Source organism: Struthio camelus, chromosome 4 (genome assembly GCF_040807025.1).
Source record: "Struthio camelus isolate bStrCam1 chromosome 4, bStrCam1.hap1, whole genome shotgun sequence".
In the NCBI taxonomy this organism is placed as follows: domain Eukaryota; kingdom Metazoa; phylum Chordata; class Aves; order Struthioniformes; family Struthionidae; genus Struthio; species Struthio camelus.
This window is the reverse complement of record NC_090945.1, coordinates 5,877,803-5,896,064: the sequence shown is the minus strand read 5'-3', so window position 1 is coordinate 5,896,064 and position 18,262 is coordinate 5,877,803. Positions and strand designations below refer to the sequence as shown.

The 18,262-nt window shown below is 53.4% G+C and overlaps 1 protein-coding gene across 1 annotated transcript in view; it reads left to right on the top strand.

Moving 5' to 3' along the window:
- RBPMS (RNA binding protein, mRNA processing factor) overlaps nt 1-18,262 on the top strand; it is a 46,331-nt gene that overhangs the window by 14,760 nt on the left and 13,309 nt on the right. The window contains exons 2-5 of the mRNA XM_068941256.1: nt 6,776-6,853; nt 8,192-8,230; nt 8,858-8,920; nt 14,875-15,025. Coding sequence (XP_068797357.1) covers nt 6,776-6,853; nt 8,192-8,230; nt 8,858-8,920; nt 14,875-15,025 — 331 coding nt within the window. The remainder of the gene's footprint in view (nt 1-6,775; nt 6,854-8,191; nt 8,231-8,857; nt 8,921-14,874; nt 15,026-18,262) is intronic.

Genomic DNA, 18,262 nt, shown 5'->3' with positions numbered 1-18,262 from the left:
CCCAAGACTGCTGCGTTCTGCGGGCAGCCCTCATGTTTTCCCATAGTGATGTTGTTCTCCTCCATGGCCCAGACAGTAAAGGTGGGAGTTGCCTGAGGGCTCTGCTAAGTCAGCGTTTTGGTTTCCTGGGCAAATGGTGGAGAGAAAAAAGTACCTGGCAAGAGCAAGTACTTATATTTCTGAGTACTGCATGGTATTTTATGAGAGCCTAAGGAGCGCAATGTTTCATCTACCTCTGCGTTTATTGGGTGAAGGCTTGTTGGTCTCCAGGCAGTAGGATTTCTAGTATCGCTTTCAGTTTAGTGGGGGAATGAGAGACGCTGCTAACCTTTCTGCCACTGTCATCTCTGTTGTCGTTGCGGTGGAGAGGCGCAAGCTGGACGGAGGGAAGGACAGGGAAGCAGAGCTGACTGGTATGCACGCAGGTTTCTTGGGCTGGCCATCTCCTAGAGGATTAGCCCCGGCACGGGCATGGGCACGGGATCCTTCTGCAGCTCCTCTGCGTGATTCTCTCCCCAGCCCCTGCCAGCAGACACTCGGATAGCAGGGGCCAGGCATAGTTTGAGTCCATCTGGCAGGAGTTCCCAAGCAATTAGAGCCTGGCACGCTGCGAGCTAAAGCTTCACAGCCCTGCTGGGACCATCACACAGCCCTCGGCTGCACAAGGCCGCGTGCCTGGCTGTGGCCTGCTGTGAGCGGCTGAACCGAGGCACCTTCTCAAGGGAGCTGGTGCCGCTTCTTCTGCCAATTAGCTCTGCGCCACCACTGCCATGGCTCAGCTGGTCAGGCCCTCCTGGTTGATGAGAGCTTTTATGGTGTATGGAGCTCTGCGTGACGCTTGTGGGGTAATATCTGGTGACGCATCTTCGGCAGCCACTACGTGGTGGGTCTCCTCCTCCGTTTTCTCTCTGCGTTCAGGAAATCGCTGTGCCTCCTTCAGGAGATGGTGGACTATCTAATGGATTGGGGCTGATGGTGGATGCGCCCTCACTGTGTGGCTCACCTCCTCTCTCCCCACTCTTAAACAATGCAGGCACCTTTCCGGGTGCTCCCAGCAGTTTGCTGTGCGGTTATAACTTCTCCCTCAGCAGTTGCATGGCATTTGAGGTGTTATTCAAGGACTCACTTGAGTGGTTTTGTGGAGGACAAAAGGTATGGGTGCTTTTTAACTGGAGGGTTGACAATCATTTACCCAGACTGTACTCAAAAGAGTTTTGAGCATTTACAAAAAGTCTTTCTGTGCCAGCTCCCTCTAAACCAAATTAGCTGTTTAGCCTGTAGTGCCACTGCTCTTTACAAGAGGTCACATCTTGTCAAATGAGGAGGGGGAGCAGTCCAGGTTTGCAGGGTGTCGGAAGGTCAGTGGGGCAAAACATGGTTCTCTCCCTCTGCAGGTCGCTCCAAAACAGTGTATGACTGCTGGGGCTGTTTTCCACTTGCTCCGAGTCCAGCATGTCCTTAAAGCTTGAAAGGCTTCAGCCGTGACCTATTCGGGAGCGGTGCAAGTTGCGCAGCGCTGGGGCTGGAGCTCAGCTTTTCCTTATAAGGCTGCAGCTCACCCTGGCTGGCCTTCTGCAAAACAGAAACAATGTCCCCCAAAGCATCCGCAGCACATCTTCTCCCCAGAGAGCCAGCAGTTCTGGTAGCACGGGTGGCAGGGAAGCACAATGTTGTACGGGGTGGGGAGGGTCGAACTGCAAGCTTTTGTGTCTTGTTTGGAAGAAGAGCTTCCATTTTTGGTGCAGGGTGGCCTGGGCTAGAGCGTGCCGGATCACCTTGGTTCTCCTTGCCTTTGCTAAGGGCAAGTGCCTGGGGGAGCCATTTGGGAGCTGAGGGTGGGAAGGTGAAGTACAGTGATGCTTAAAAACTCTTCGTGCCCTATCTGTCGTGGCTGACATTTGACGGATCTCCAGCTGCAGTATTTCCCCACCCAGTGTGACATGTTAACATCACAACAGCAAAGCGAGTCCAAGTAGCTGAATTTGGAGGCGAAATCTCGTCTCCCCTTCTCCCTCTTTATGCAGCTGACCTTTCCTTATGGCATGCAAGTCTGTAGAGCTTGTGTTTCCCTGCTGTGGCTCCGCAGCTGAGGTACAACCTGCAATCCCTGGTTCCTGTCTGCGTTGGCTGGCGTTCGCCTGTGTTACAGCATGTGTTGCTGGATGGTGACAGCTCCAGTAGTGTGGCAGATTCAAGGAGCAGAGATCATCACTGCAGCCACCAGTCCACCGTGGATGGTCCCGTTACAAATAGCTGACTGTTTGTTTGTCCTTCCTCATGCAGGAGAGAGGAAAGACAAGGCGGGAAAGGTGCAAACTGCACAAGGCTTATTTCCAAGAAACTCCCACAGCAGAAGCAAAAAGTAGTCATCTGATGGTGTTTTGCAAAGCAGCTGAGGCTTGGAAAGGAGGGCCTGCCAGTTACAAGCCTGGGGTCTGTCTCTGTGCCTTCCTGCAGGCTCAGCAGGCTCAGCGTCATGAAAATGCTATTTCAGGGTGCTTTGGGCCTGGCTCCAGGGTGGTGTCTAGCTGCAACCCAGATTAGGAAGGGGCATCACGCTGGGCCATGCATGGCTTGATCCCATTCACCCTGGAGATCTCCCGTCTGGCCAAGGCCCTGAGCATCCTCACACAGCTGAGAGGTTGCGCTGCCTGGAGCAGGGGGCTGCATGGAGACCCCCGGGAGGCCTCTTCCCACCTCAATCTGCCCGTGCCGTGGGCTAGCACGTGTGAGCTCAAGGATCTTGGTCTGTCTTGTGGCTATCTAAATCCAGGTGCCTGTCTTCCTGAGATGAGTTAAGTGCTGCCTGACTGTACTTTCATGGCTAGCTTGTTTTTTTCCAGCCTGCATGCATAAAGTGATCCATATCAGCAGTGCCTGAGCTGTTGACATAAGGGCTATATGCAAATGGCCCGTGTTGTGCCGACAGAGCCGAGTACCTTTTGTTATTTAATAGATATTTGCCGTAGGTCAGCCAGAGGTTTTGTTACACAAAGCAGGAATGTTTGCACTCCCTGAGATCTTCAGAGATGTGTTAGATATCTTTTATCTACAAGAGAAAGAACAAATTTCAGTCGAAGAATAGGCCTGGTCTGGCAGTTTTATGTGTCCCCCGTACTTAAGCTCAGATAGTGGGTGGGCTGGCAAAACTACAGGCCGGGAAACTTGGCCAGAAGTCAAGTTTTTTTCCTCTCCGCCAATCCAGACTGGGCAACTTGTTACCTAGGCCTGGTCCACCTGAGAGTTGCTGCAACCTTCTGCCCAGCTCTCCCAAGGCATTTGGACGCTTAAAAAGCACTTCATGTCCAAAGGACTTGAATTCCTCTGTACCTCAGATGAGGGAAGCTTTCTCACTCCAGTATCTCTATCTATCTATCTATCTATCTATCTATCTATCTATCTATCTAAAAAACAACGTGCTCCCTCCCTCCAGCTCTGACCCCACGCTTGGAATGAGGATGGGGGGCTGGCTCCTGCCTCTGTGGGCTTTTTGCTGGCATAGCGAGGGAGCGTGGCAGGGACCTCACCAGCTGGGGTGCAGCCCTACAGCACCCAAACAAGCAGAGCTGGGACAGTAAGAGTAGCCAGGGCAAGCCCTGGGCCTGAGCCCAGATGCCGCCTGGGGCCACAGGCAGGGGCGTGTGGGTGGTGGAGGCCCCAGGAGAGGCTGATGGAGTCATCAGGGCCCAGTGAGGCTGCGGCGATGGGAGACCTAACCCAGCCTCCCAGGCCTCATCCGCCCCAGGATCTCAAAGCAATATGCATCAGGCTGAGCTCTGAGGGGTCCCCGGGCACCAAACCCGCACGATCCATGGCTCAGTGCTTCCTGCCTGGTCAGTCTTTGGATGAGATTGCTGGATAAGCTGCAAGGGCCTGGCAACAGATGCAGCTCTCGGTCTCTCGTCTTCACCGCGCAACGCTGCTCCTGCAGTTAAAAGCTGGTTATAAAGCATAAGTATTACTCAATGTCCAAACTTTTATACCCACCCCGGATCTGACTCAGAGGGTTTTACCCTGGCAGGGCTTTACCTGCCTTAGAAAAGCCCAACATAAGTGCAGATCTCATTTCTGCTGCATTAGCAGAGCAGCAATTTCGTCGCGTGAAGCTAGCTCATCTTGACAGCTTAACACAATGGATCGCCTCAATTAACACAACGGGCATAAAAGCCTTTGCAAGACGTTTCAGGCGAGATAGGGATTTCTTTGGCGAGTTGCTGCAGGTCATACCACTCAGATTAGCTCCCACCTGATTAGCCGCAGAGTCTTTCATGTGGAGCAACCATGTGGCCCTGGAGACTGGAAGAGACCCCCGTTTCGGAGCGGCTGTGGTGCGCCTCATGGTTTTAAAGCAAGTGTTTCATCCTTGGTCTCTGCAGCCCCAGCAAGCTGAAACTGGGCAATGAAGTGGCAGATCACTTACGACTTTTCAAGAGAGGTGCGAGGCACACAGGCCTTCCGCAACTCATGGTCCCTGAACGAGTGCCTAATGAGAAGGGCTGGCAAGCATCTGGCAAGTGAACTTGCCACTGGCAACAAGACTGGTCTGTGGGAGGAGATGAAGCGTTTTGGATGTGACCTTGCTGGTTTTATGCCTCAGCCTCCAAAAAGGGAGAAGCGAGACCCACGAGCTGTCTTGGGGATTTGCAGAAAATAGTTCAAGTGCGCAGCTCCTTGGAGCTCATACGGGTACTGCTCTTCACTCTAAATAAAACTTCTCCCTCCTTGACATTTACCTGAGTGTATTTATGAAGCCATCATGTCCTTCTCAGGCTTTGTGTTGGTAGGTTCAAAATAACCAGTCTGATCCCTTTCTATCACCTATTTTCTCCGTTTCCCGAAGCATCTCAGTGTGTCCACCTCCTCTGTTCTTCTTCAGGTCAAGCATTGTTCTGAGCAGAAGGGCCAATGTTTTCTTTGCCGGGAGAGGCAAAGAAAGTGCTCCCTATCCCCGTTTGGATGGTAGGAGCAATTTGAACAGTAGGATCAAAGGATCCCTATGAGCAAGGGATCTCCCCCTGCCCTTGTGCCTTTTTACTATCGCAGTTTGCTTTTTGATCCTTTGAGCGTATATTTGAGCTTATGTCTGGCCTGGAGGAAATGAGCTGATATCAAAGCTCTGGAGCCTCTGGAGGGTGCGTCTGGTTCCCCAGGGTGAGGGGGAAGGTGCGTGAGGGGTGCACATGTAAGAGCAAGGCTTCGTTTCCTTAGTAAAGACTCAAAGATGAGTGCTTCGCCCTAATGTTTTAAATAGGCTTTCAAGGACAAGCAAGTTATTCCACAGTAAGGAAGCAGCTAGCAACCCCAGGGGCTTTGGGCAGCTGCATCCCCTCTGCACGTAGCACGGCCAAGTAGCACGCCCTCACTTGGCCAGCAGGAATTTACAATATTTGCCAACTCTGGCAATTAGGCGGAGGTGAGAGGTTGGCCTTACCTGCCATTCCCGCTGTGCCGAGGGGAAATCAGCTCCCTATGGACACTGCTGGATGCCACAGCGTGAGTTGTTGATAGAAAGAGGAAGGGAGGACTTTCAGGGCTTATTTATTCAGCAGAGTTTACTACTGTGGGATTATTTTTACCTGATCTCTCCAGGATGTTAACAAGATTATAACACTGTTAGATCCTGTCGGCGTAGCCAATTTCAGCAGGACCGAGCAACTTTATAACTCCGTGAGGGATTATTGCAGAGTGCTGTGATCTACCAGTGCAGTCTGATTTTCCATGTTGATGAGACCTAATATGTTTCCATGGGGGAACTGATTAAGTTCTCACTTTCTCAATCTTGTTGCTATCATTATTTGTGGAATCAGGATTTCTGCAAGCTGTCCCTACTTTCAAGATGCTGCATGACAGCAAACACTGTGTCACCACACTTAGATCCACCCAGAAGGAGTTAAAATCCTTAAAGACACTGTTAAAAGGTGACTTTTATAAATCTCGACAGACTACTTAAAATTAGCTCTGTTCAAAACACTGACATTCCTGTACTATAGAAGAAATAGTTCAGGCTTGCTTCTTTCAGTCCTTAATTAGTTGCTCCAGGATTGAAACCTCACAAAGACAATAGCCATTGTTTGCAGAATAAAGGCTCTATTGTTGATTTGGCAAGCTATCCTGTTTTGCAGACTGTGTAGGAAGGCACGGGGAAGTGTAGCCTCTTCCACCCAGAAGATCTTTAGCTGAGTGAGGCTTCTTAGGTGCCGCACACGCTGGTGACGCTCCATGTGGCTAGGACTAGTTTCAGCTAACTTTAAACCATCTCACCATCAGGTGTCTAATCTAAACAGCTTGTTCTGTGGTCACTTTAGGGAGAGGATCACCCCCAGAAAAATGCTTCATCCCATAAGTGTCTTAAGGCATTTAGCTGTCCATTAAATTTCCCTTTGGTTGGAGTTGTCCCCTTCTAGGACAGGTCTTTACACTATGTATTAGAGCTCAACCACTACTTCAAAGAGTCTCCGAGGGGAAAAGGGGGCACAAAGCCCTGCAGACACACGTCTCAGGAGAATGGCAACTGAACGGAGGCAGCAGCACCGCCTGTGAGTATGAGCAGATGGGGCCTTCTTGTAGGGATGAAAGGTGGCCAACCACCACATGTCCTGCTGTGGGCCTGAGTGCTCGCAGTGTGTCCTTCTACAGTGTGCATCTCTCTCGTGTGCTGCCACTTACACTTACGGCTCTTGCAAGTGTCCGCAATGTGGGTTATCTGCATTATTTACAAGTCTGTTCCAGAGATACAGGAAGAGGCTCCCCATGAACCTTCCTTCTTCTTTTCTAGGTCAGGACACTCTTTGTGAGTGGGCTGCCCCTGGACATCAAGCCCCGGGAACTCTACCTGCTGTTCAGGCCCTTTAAGGTACCAGATCCGTGTCCTCTGGGGGGAGAGGTGGTCTGCAAACATCTGTACAGCAGCAGAGCGCAGTGGTGACCATGGAGCACATTGCTTCAGCTGGCAACCTGCGCCATCCCAATGTCACCATGCTTCTGCAGACCTGAGAGCAAGAAGGGTTGCAAGAGACGGTAACATACCTGAGTAGCAAAGAGCCCTTGTAAGCGGAGCGGTGTAAGGTCAGGTGGGGTGTCTGGGGGTGTGTCGTGGGGACCTGGCCTTTGCAAATGCATTAGAAACCCATTCCCTGCTCCAGGCTGGGCCCCAGTTTGGGGTACTTGCGGCAAGACTCAGGAGGTGTGAGCTTGCTTCCAGTCCTCACCACAGTATTTCCTGGCAAGGCTGGGCAAAACATATGGGCTGGTTGTCTCTGACCTTAGCAGGTTCTGGAAGCCCACTGGTTTCCCAGAGAAAACCCACTTTGGTCCTTTCATTCACTCACACAAGTTTCTGCACATTTTTCCCCTGGTAAAACATAGAGAAATGGTATCAGGCTCTTTGATTACACAGAGGTTTAAATTCCACTGTGATTTGCACCCCATTTAATAGCAGAAGAGCATTGACTTTAAACCTCTCAAAATCCCCACTGTGTTTCTTGACCGTGCCAGATCTAGAGCTCAGATACTGGCTCTTTTAAAATACAAAAGATGGTATTATCGAGCTACGATCAGGCATTAAACAGCCGTGCAAAAAATTCAGCGGCACAGAGTCCCTGAGCCTGTGCTAATACTTTACAGCTGTAACAAGCTCACTATCATGTCTGCCTAATACTCCCCAACTGTTTTACTGCAGAGTCACAGATAATGTACGTTTCCGTCTCAAAGGGCTAGTGGGGTTGAAAGGGTAGGGAACAACAAGTGCCCTACAGTGTTGGCACTTCTGCTTCTGAGCGCAACCTCCAGCAGCCTGGGCGACAGTAAGGCAGAGGCAGGGTCTCCACGTTCGGGAGCGGAGCATCTCTTTGCCAACAGCCCTCCTAACCGAGCGCTCAAAACCTTGTCTCCTGCGCCTGCCTCTGCAGTTTACTCTTCCCAGGCAGAGAAGATGGAGCATGAGCCTCTCCCTGGCTAAATTTCCCTTCTTGGCAGGACTTGTTGGTGGCCAACTGTTCCCAAGTCCAGGCATTGCTGTTGCAGCGGCTGTGTCCTGGTCCAACATGCTCTGCTCCATGGCTGCATGGGGAAAGCTTGCTCAGATGCTGAGGGATTGATAACATCAGTCTCTGGTTGTCTGTGCTGAGCCTTATCTGTCTTCTGCAATCTCGCAAGGATCTTGGCTAAACATGGTTTCTCTCGTTTCTTGCAGGGATATGAAGGGTCTCTTATAAAACTTACGTCTAAGCAGGTAAGAGCCTTGCAGAACTGGGTGCTTGTAGTTGCCAGCGCTGTGCGATTTGGGAATAGTGTCCCAACACAGGGTCTCATCTCTCCTAAGCTCCAGGCTTAGTCTGGTCCTCTCTTTTCCTCATCTCTCCAGATCCCCTGATTTTCACACAGTCTTACTGCTGGGAGTGCTCAGCTTCCAGTGGAAGAGCCGTGCATCTACAGCAGAGGCAAGGGCCCATTTAGGGGTGATCAGGGCAGGTGTCCCAGGAGCAGGAGGGTCACAGGGCTGTTGGACTCAGCCCTTGCGTTGGAACGAGACGCCTTTTGCAGCGGAGGGCTCCAGTGAAACCAGGCTGTCCTCCAGACAGAGGGCAGAGGCTGTCTGCCTTAGGCTGTGGCCCTTCTGTGCCTCCCTAGAGAATGCTGCTCCAAGGCCTTGCCCTCTTGCTTGGGTACCAAACTAAATGTCTGGCCCTTGCCCTGAAAGCCTCACCTGACCCCAGCCCCGCCATGATGCCAAGACCGTCGCTAGGCGCAGATCCCAGATCTGCGTTTCCCATCCCAGGGAACTGCTTTGTGCACACCTTATGGAGGCGTCACTGCTCCCCTTCCTGCCTGACTCACCTCTCCTCTCTTCCCTCCTCAGCCCGTGGGGTTCGTTAGCTTTGACAGCCGCTCTGAAGCAGAAGCTGCTAAGAACGCTCTGAACGTAAGTACGCGGTGCCCTTCCAGGCGGCTTGTGCCAGGGCTCGCGCCCTGGGGAGGGATGGGGAACTGTACTGCTGGCAGAGGAGTCGTGTGTGCTTGCTGCCCTGGAGGTGGGGAGAACCATCTTTCCTTGATTAGCGGCCACTAACACTGCGCTTGTCTGTAAGAGCCTGTGAGAGCTGTTGTGTCCGCCGGGAGGGAAGGGCAGCTCGCTTACACCGTCATGTTTTGATCCCATGCTTACGAGGTGAGTGTGGACCTGGCAGGAATGAGGGTGGTTGGCCTTCAGAAATACGCTGCGCGCTGCTCAGCGCTCGTGCTCATGGGCTCTGCCCTTTCTCCAGCAACTCAAGCGACAGGATCTCTCTCAGGATGCTGAAAGAGCTCACTCCTTTTTTCCTCTCGTCACTGAATTCCTCCCCCATTTCTCCTTCCCCAAATGACTGCTAGTCGCTCTCCAAGTTTCTCTGGCCTGGGGATGTGTATCTTCCGCACCTGCTAGCTTGAATACAGTCCCATTTCTCCAACCGTTTCCTGATCTGCTACTTATCATCTGCTATCATTGTAATCTCCACTACTTCCTAATGTCCATCCCTCACTCCCGTTTTTATAATGGCTTCTCTTTGCTGGCCTCATTTTTTCACTGTGTTGGCACATGGTCAAGTCTTAGTCCAGCTTTAAAAAATGTTGGGGAGATAAGGCTTTCTGCTGGCTTCTCTGTTTTCTGTAAAGCAGGTAGCCTCTGCCTTCTTGCAGCTGAGGCCTGTGTTACCAGCACTGGAACCGGGCAACTCTTATCACAGGAGCATGGAGAGATTTAGTGGGGAAGGGACTTTCGGAGCGCTAACTCAGAGTGTTGATGGTCTCCAAGGATGGAAATGCCAGAGTGAAGATGCCAGAAGTGAAGACCTTGTGGTGAAGATCACATGTCACAGTGAAGATATTTTTCTTGTCTCCAACATAATAGCCAACTTGGTCTCAATTTGCAAGATTTGGCTGGAATTCTTGTTTTTTCTCTTTTAGGGCTAGAATTAGTTAATCGCTCCTGGAGGGGAAGGAGGTTATGTTCTGTCTCCCCTCTCCCACCTCCCCAAAAAAGGCTGAGATAAGAGCACCTAGCCAAGGCTTCTTGCTAGGGAAGTTTGAACTCACATCTTCTGTAAGAGCATCCAGGAAAGTCCTACCAGCTCCCCTGAGCACTGTGGGTACTTGCAGTTTTTCCTGTGGACAGTGTAGCACTTTGCAGCCACAGTAAGTCACTGGAGCAAGGGAAGTAGCTCTGGGGTGTGTACGCACTGCCAAATCCATGCGCTCCCTGCTTGGCCCCAGCTGTTTGTACTGCCTGCAGGCTAATTCTGGAGAGAGCCTTTATGTGTGGCTCAAGCTGGCCTTTACCAACAGGCCCAAGGATCTTTTCCTGGGCCAGGCCCAGCAAGAGCTGGCGGCTGTCCCGTCTCCGTCCTGGCAATGCGGAGCAAAGGGCTGTGTCCCAGTGCACGGGCTCACGGGGACTTCTCTGTGCAGAGCATTGCCCTTGCGCTCTGCACACTCCATTGAGTGTGCTGGAAGAGGATTACAAAGTGCAGATCATTTGGCCATCTGTCGGGAAGAATTTGTAGCCCCTTTTTGCTTTTACCTGGCAGGGGAGAGGAAGACACGTGGCTGCATAGATGATGACACTTCCAGATCAGTGTTAACCTGCTCAGTTGGTTTGAACCTGGTTCCTTACTGCTAGCAGTGTTGTGGGAGCGATCAGACTGCGTGAATGAGTGTAAGAGTGTGTGTGTGTTTGTGTGCACACAAACAGCATGCGCGTGAGGGTAGGCTCACATATGTGCGCATATGTGCATGTGTGTGTGTGTGTGCGTGTTTGTGCAAGAACGTGTGTGCACAGGGACATCCCAAACACTGCTCCAAGCCAGATGCAGGCACTGAAGAGGTTATTTTTTTCCAGTAAATGAACACACTTTGTTCCACTCATTTGATATCCAACTTATCACTGCATCAAAGCTCTTAAAACATCCCTCTTGTCTACAGCAGCAAAATAGCCCTGGAGAGCTTGCGTTTCCCTTTTTTAGACCGGTACCTCGGTTTTGGGAGGCCGACGATTTGGGCCAAGCTGATGCGCGGGGGCAGAGTGCTTCCCAACGAGGTTTCCAGCGTGCCAGCAGCCAGCCAGGGGCCTCCACGTTTGCACTAGTGACGGCAGCAAATGTGTCCACCCTGCTCTCCCCCGCTCTCCAGATCCTGGATTTATTTGGAGCTGTTTGGCACGTTTGATCTCGTTTCGCTCGGGGGGTGCCCGTGGGGGAGAGGTGCTGCATGAACAGCCTCTGGCCTCCCCTGCTTTTAGCAGGGGAGGAAAAAGATTACAGGGAGGTGTAGAGGGGGGACGTTATTTATGGAGACGGCTGACATTTGCGTTTGGGAGTCCAGACAGCGAGGGGCCCTGTCTCAGGACCCCGTCTGGCTGACGTTAGCCAGCGCCCAGGTCTCCGACCTCCTGTCTGTGGGGGATTACGGAGTGGGAGGTGATGCGGCAGCACTGGTTCCCTCTCAACCTCGGGAAGCCTTTCCAGACAGTTTTCCCTTGCAAAGCAGGCGGGCTCATCCCCGCGGCAGCCCCTGCGTGCTGATGGAGGGCAGTTCCTTGGAGCTGGTGCTGCAGCATCAGCCTGGGGGCTTGGGACAGACCTGAAGGAAAGCCCATCCTCCAGAGGCCCTTCATCCTGCTGCGAGCTCAGCCTGGGCCTGCTGAGCTTGGGAGCTGCGTTGCGAGCTGCCAACTTAGGCTGCAGGTGATAGACCAAACCATGTGCCTAGGCAGGTCTGTGGGGTCGGTGGGAAGGAGAGGGGGTGACCCACAGCCCGGCCGTGCTAAGGAAACACCGTCCCAGGCATCACATACATAAACAACGCGCCGTTAAAAAAGCATCGTCAAAGGAAGCGGCTGCCTCCGTTCTGCAAGCACCAGCTTGCGCTTCCCCTGTGCAGCACCCTCACTTCGAGTCTGCTGCAGCCTTGTGAGCACCTCCGCCTGCAGTGGGTTTGCGGTCCCTGCGGGGTGGTGCGGGTGACGTGACCCCTGTGAGAGGGAGGCACCTCACTGTGCTCTGAGGATGCTGGTGCTGTGGTGGCTTTGTCCTGCCACGCTGCTGCGGGTGGCTGGCGCTCTCTCCGGGCCCAGCTCTGCCCCCACTGCTGAGGTCTGGGCAGACGTGTCGGGGGAAAACAAGGTCTCTTGCATGGTTGGCAGGACAATTCAGGATGGTTTCAAGGGCTCCTGGGATACATGTTTGTGTAGCAGCTGGATCTAGGCAGGCTGGGAAAAAAAGCGCAGCAACCGAAGCACACGAGCGTGTCAGCAAGAGGCTCAGGAAATGGGAAGCGTGGTTTGGGCCCCAGGAGGGCTTGCGCTTGCGGCAGCAGCTCTGCGTAATTCTGCCGCTTGGCTTGAAACGCCTCATGGAAAACGCAAGCAGATTCGTAAAATTCGTAAAACGAATCTGCTGTACGTGCAGGGCCGGCTCGAGCGAGGAGCTTCCACGGCAAAAAGCGGCTCCCAGGAAAAAGGAGCAGCTTTTCCAACCACGCTGGAAGTCAGGAGGAGCGACGGGACTGTTGAGGGCCGTATCAAGCCTCTGAAGACCTCCACATTCCTTAATACTTTGCTCTCTTCCTTTCCAAGGGTGATCCTGGTAACAGGGGAAGAGGTCTTCATGGTCTTGAACACGGCAAGGGTTTTGACCTTGGAAAGGCACATCCTGGTACAGAGACACAGCCAGGTTTACCTCCTGTCCCTGTTGGCTATCTGCCTTTGGTCCAATGCACTAAATTAGGTGGCTCCCTGCCGTGAGTTGCACTAAATTGGGTGGCTGTCATGCTAGCCAGTGCGATATCACTTGTCGGACAATAATCCCAGCACCTCCTCAGCTCCTTTCCCACTTGGAAAACGTAAAGCTTTATCTAAATGAGGATTAGGCTCTTAGATATGAGTCAGAGAGCGACTCCTTTCCCAGAGTTTCCTGTTTGTTCAGTGGGAAAAATAGCAGCTAAAGCTGCAAAAGCTTTCAGAGAGATGAAAAAAATGTGTGGGAAAAAATGTCTGCCCAGCCTTGAACCTCTCACCAGCTCCCAGGACGCAGGGTTTTGTATCGCAGGGCTCGGTGTCTGAGCAGGAGATGCCACAGTTTGTCAGCGTGGGCTGGAAAAACAGCCTGGGAACATACTGTTGTCCAGCCCGTGCCGGAGGTGTCTCGTAACCAGGTGGCGGTTGTAAACTGGCAGAGGAAACGCAGGGCCGGGAAGCCATTCTCCAGGAAACATCACACCGGTCTGCTTTTCCGGGGCTCCTGGAGCGCTTGTTGGCCGACAGCACCCGCCGGGACCTGCTTTCCCCGGTCGTGTAAGCTCAGAGGTGCGGCTGTCTCGTCCCCTTGCATGTCAGGCTAACCGAGGCCCCTGCCCCCAGCTGGCAGCCTTTCGCTGCCCTGGTTTCGCCTTGCTCTTGCCGTCAGAGGCGCAGCCCCCAGGTGCCAGGACCCCAGGACAGCGGCTCGGGTTGGGGACCGGCATCTCTCAGTGCCCCCAAACTGCTTCGTCGTGGCCTCGGACGTGCCGGCACTGCCGTTTGGCAGAGCTCTTTGGGGAGGCACCTCTCAGCCACCGTCGGCTTTACTTCTGCTGCGGGAAAAAGAGCAGATTTTGCTTTCCTTTAGCAGCTCCTTTCTACTTTTGCAGAGTTAAACCGCTGCTGCTGATGCAGTGGGTAAAATCACCCAGCCCACCGAGTAATCTCATCAGGCAGGGATAACAGCGTGAAGCCAGTTCTCTAATGCCTTTCTGTGTTTTTCCTTGTCTTCATTTTAAATTTAAAATATTTTTGGCTCTGCTAATCCCTCTGGATAAGAGCTTGGCTGAGCAGGATGCCGACTACCAAATATGGTGCTGATCCTAAAGATGTTAGAGGAATGCGAGTCGTTGAGGGCCCACGGCCTCGGTGTTCGCTGCCAAACAAATTAGGTCATTTAAACTTTGGAAGTTTGCAAGGATGTTGAAAATTGAACCGGGGACAAAAATCTGGGGTTATTTTTGTTGCGGGGCTCTGGGAGGCGGTGGAAAGGGCTCACACTGGAGGAGGCGGGGGGCTTTCTGCCTGCCCCCACGTGTGTACTCACTTGCCCTGAAAACATGCTGGATGAGGTGCCAGGATCGCTTTTTCTGCCTGTAACCACGCACGATGGCATTGAGGAAGCTGCCACCTCACATCCGCCCTGCCCGGACTCCCCTTTCCGCGCAGCATCGTTTGTGTCTGGGCTCAAAGGGAGCGTTGCTCCTTTTAAAAGCAATTCCCTGAGGCTCCCCCTCTGCCTCTCCTCCAGCAGCAGCAGCATCGCTTCCCCCTCACTCCGGGCACGCCACGCGCCGGCAGCAGCTCACGGTTAAGCGAGCCGAGCCCCCTGGCCCAACGTAAATGTCTCGCCATGAGCGGGGATGTTTTGTAGTTGGGGCATGCAAAACGTCGTCTCCACGGCTGAAATATGTTTCCATCCCCGTAACACCGCAGCATCGTTCAGTCCAGATTAGAGAGCAGCCTGCGAGCCAGCTGAAGGTTCCTTATGTGACCGAGGGACAAAATCAGGAAAACAAAGTTCTTATTAGTGAATGTTTTATCAGCAGAAAAAACAAACGGGCCCAAGCTATGGACCTAACTTTCCGAACAAGTCATTGGAGCTGGTTTTGCAGCTGGAATTGGGGGGGGTGGAGGTGTGGGAGAGGGTCTGTGCGTGCAAGAGAGACTGAATGAGGCCTGCGGGAAACGTGCCAGCTGCACCATGGCAGGATTAGGCCACTGTAGGCGCTGTGGACGGCTGAACCCCCTTCCCTCGCGCCAGGGCTCTTTGGGTTTTGTTCGCCCTGCTCGCTGACCGCCTGAGTTTCCTTTCCTCCGCCAAGGGCATCCGCTTCGACCCCGAGATTCCCCAGACGCTCCGCCTGGAGTTCGCCAAGGCAAACACCAAGATGGCCAAGAGCAAACTGGTGGGCACGCCGAACCCCAGCACGCCTCTCCCCAACGCCGTACCTCAGTTCATCGCCAGGGAGCCGTGTAAGTACTTGGCTTTGCTCTCCTTTTAAAATTAACAGCAGTGGGGAAGTGACCCCCCCAGCCCCAGCCCAGCCCTTCGCCGGCCAGCGGGGAGTTGGCGTAGGCCATGCTCTGGGCAGAGCCAGCCCCACTGCCTGCCTACTGCCCAGTGTCCTTGCAGTGAGGTTTTGGGGCATCAGGCATGAGGAATCTCCCCAGCCTCCTTTGCCTTGGCAAAATCGCTCGTTCAGGCAGTTCGGAGCATGCAGAAATCCCAAGCAAACATGTATATCCGCCAGCTCTGCCGGGACAAAGATGCAGGGAGGGACGCTGGAAGGAGCCGAGGTACCTTTGGAGGGTTCTGGTGGGCGCCAGGTTAAATCTGAGCCAGCAGTGCATGCTCATCCCAAATGAGGCAGCCACGTGCCAGGCTACATGAGCGGGACGGTGGCCAAGAGAGCAAGGGCAGCTGCTAGCCCTCCACTTGGTGCCAGGGAGGCCATCCTGGGGTACCACGTCCAGTCTGGGTCCCCAGTTCAAGGGGGTTATGGGGACACTGGAGAGGGTCCGGCGGGGTTACCGGGATGGTCAGGGCTAGGGCCACGTGACTTGCAACGAGGCGGGATCTGGGCCAGCACAGTCTGGTGGCATATGGGGTATCTAAGGCTTGAGGGTATCTAACCACAGGTACAGCGACCTGAGAGGCAGACGCCGTGATCACTGAGCCAAACGCTTCTTGGCCACAGCAGATGATACTGCAGGGGCAGCTTGTGAAGTCTGGCTTGGGTATTAGGAAAAACTTGTAAAAAAAGGCAGAAAAAACCATCCTTGGTGGTTTCCAAGCCTCAGCTAGATGAATAGCCTCAGCCATGGCTGCCCTGATCTCATGTTGCCAACAATCCTGCTGGAAGTGGGAGGTTGGACCAGAGACCTCTGGATGCCCCTTCCGCCTGTGCTCCTGTGGTTGTAGGGATCTTTTCTTTGGGGCTCTCCTCACTGCCAGTGGCCACTAAAGGGCCCATTTCTACCTGGGTGTCTCCAAGCCTGGAGCATGCTGCTTGCCTGAGCCTGACATGTCAGCGAGGTGCACCGCTCTCGGAGTGATGGGTGAGATATGGGTCCCTCCGGTCTCCAAACCTGGCTGTCAGTGCTGGAGAGGACCTGCAGGCAGGTCACGGTCAGCCCAGGCAGGAGAAATATTTGATTCCTGCCAGGAAATCCTCTGCTCTTCCTGTGGCGGTGCTGGTTCCTGACAGATGCTGACACAGTGTCCAACCCCAGCTGTGCCACAGTCAGCACCTCAGGACAGGCCGCTCTGTTCTCCACACCTGTAGTTTTGGGGATGGTTATAGCAGGAAAGAGACAAGGGGAGCCAAAAGGTCTTCTGCCCAGGCCAGCAAAACCTGTGCTTCATCCCTGGTGCTGCCAGCCAGAAAGCGGTGAGATGTCTGAGCCGTGCTTTGTTCCCAAGGAGAAAGAAAATGGCTTTTCTCTAGTGCCCAGCCCTCCTGGCCGTGCGGTGAGGGGTGCTGGGAGCCCTGTGCATCTCGGCTGTGTCTCACCCCCTTGCAAGGGGCTTCTTCGGCACTGTGTTAACCCACCCCCCAGCCCATCCCTGGGCTTGTCCAGCCCTGCTGCTCCCACTTGGAGAGATGAACACGACCCTTAGGAATGAGTGGTGGTAAGGGCGGTTGTTTATGCTAGCCCTTGCCAAGTTTTTGCTGTTTATCCTACTTTCAAGTCAACAGAGTAAACTTGCAGTCTCCTGTGTCATTGAAACGCAGCCTCCATGGTGGCGGTGGTGGCGCAGGGGCTGGTGGCTGCTGCTTGCTCTCACGGCTCGCTGGAGGAAGGGCTGTGGAGATGGGCAGTGGGTTGCAGCAAGCCCAGGCATAGCTGGAGAGGACTGGAGAGTCCTCTGAGCATGTGAAGGTTGCTAGCGGCAGAATGAAGCTAGAAAAACCTCTGCTGAATCCTTCTAGCATATCCACGTGGGGCAGTCGGGCTGTTAGAGCTGCCCGGGCAGGCTAGCCTGGTGGCCTCACTGAGGTATTGGAATACAAAACGTCAGCTTAGAGACAGGCATAAATTTTGGGCTAACCCTGGAGACGTTACGGGTGTCGGATACAGTGGTGCCGGGTGCCGTTGCGCTGGGATGCAGTTGGACCAGGCGGAGCACCTCGTGCTCGGAGGCGCTTCAGCCCTGACCTGAGCCGTTGTGGTCGCCTGATGCCTGCAGGCGGCCGGTGTTTCTAACACCGCAGCCGCTTCCCCAGGTTGCAAAAGGGCTGCGCGTTTCCAGTCCGTTGAGGCAGATGCTGGTGCGAAGCATCAGCTCAGCTTGGTGATGCCTTTTCGGAGCTCGGCTGGGGCTCCTGCGTCCACCTCGGTTTAAAGCCCCTGGGCTGCGATATTCGGTGCAGGCCTCATCTCGGCCGTGGCAGCAGCAGCCGAGGCAAAGGCAGCACAATTGTCCATGCTCTGTCAAAAAACAGCAAAAAAAGGGGCATGTTGCAGGAGAAACTGCTCTCGCTCTGATGTGTGTCCGGCTGTGATCACCTCCTCTGCGAAATGGGTGTGGGAGAGCTGCTCTCTCCTCAGTTAGGACAGATTAAAGACCATAAAGAGCATCTCTGCTGGGATGCACTGACTTGCTGGGGCTCCTGTCCCCACCAGCGGCCTGGAGCACTTGCTCAGCCCAGAGCGTAGGGGCAGGACAAGCTCGTAGTGTTGGTTCACCACATCGCTGGGCTGGGGAGTTTCTGAGTTAAGAGGTTTTGTTGTAGTGGGTATTTCACCATGAGACATGTCTTAACAGTTTTTGCTATTTGAAAGCATTTCTTGTGCTGCCTTTGGAGTACTGCTTCCATTTTAACTTTTGTGTCCAGATGAAAAACAGAAGCCTTAACTCCTTCCATCTCTGTTGCACAAGCGTGTTTATGCGTGGGCGTATTTATAGGTCACAAGTTCTCCCTTCAAAGTAGCTGACATTGGATTCCCAAATATAATTAAACCTCTCAGAGCCGAAGAATCCAATCTGGCCTCCCTGGAAACGGGAAGGAAGCGTACCTAGCCTCACGATACGTCTTGTTAAAGGCTGAAAAGTTGAAAAACCGAGCTCTGTGTTTTCCAAGCAGGCGAATTAAATAACAGCATTGTATTCTGAGTCAGTCCATCTGCTCTCGCTACTTCTCATTAGCTGCCGCTGACAGCGACACCGAGCATACTGCTTTTTATGGAGAAGCTCATGAATGAATC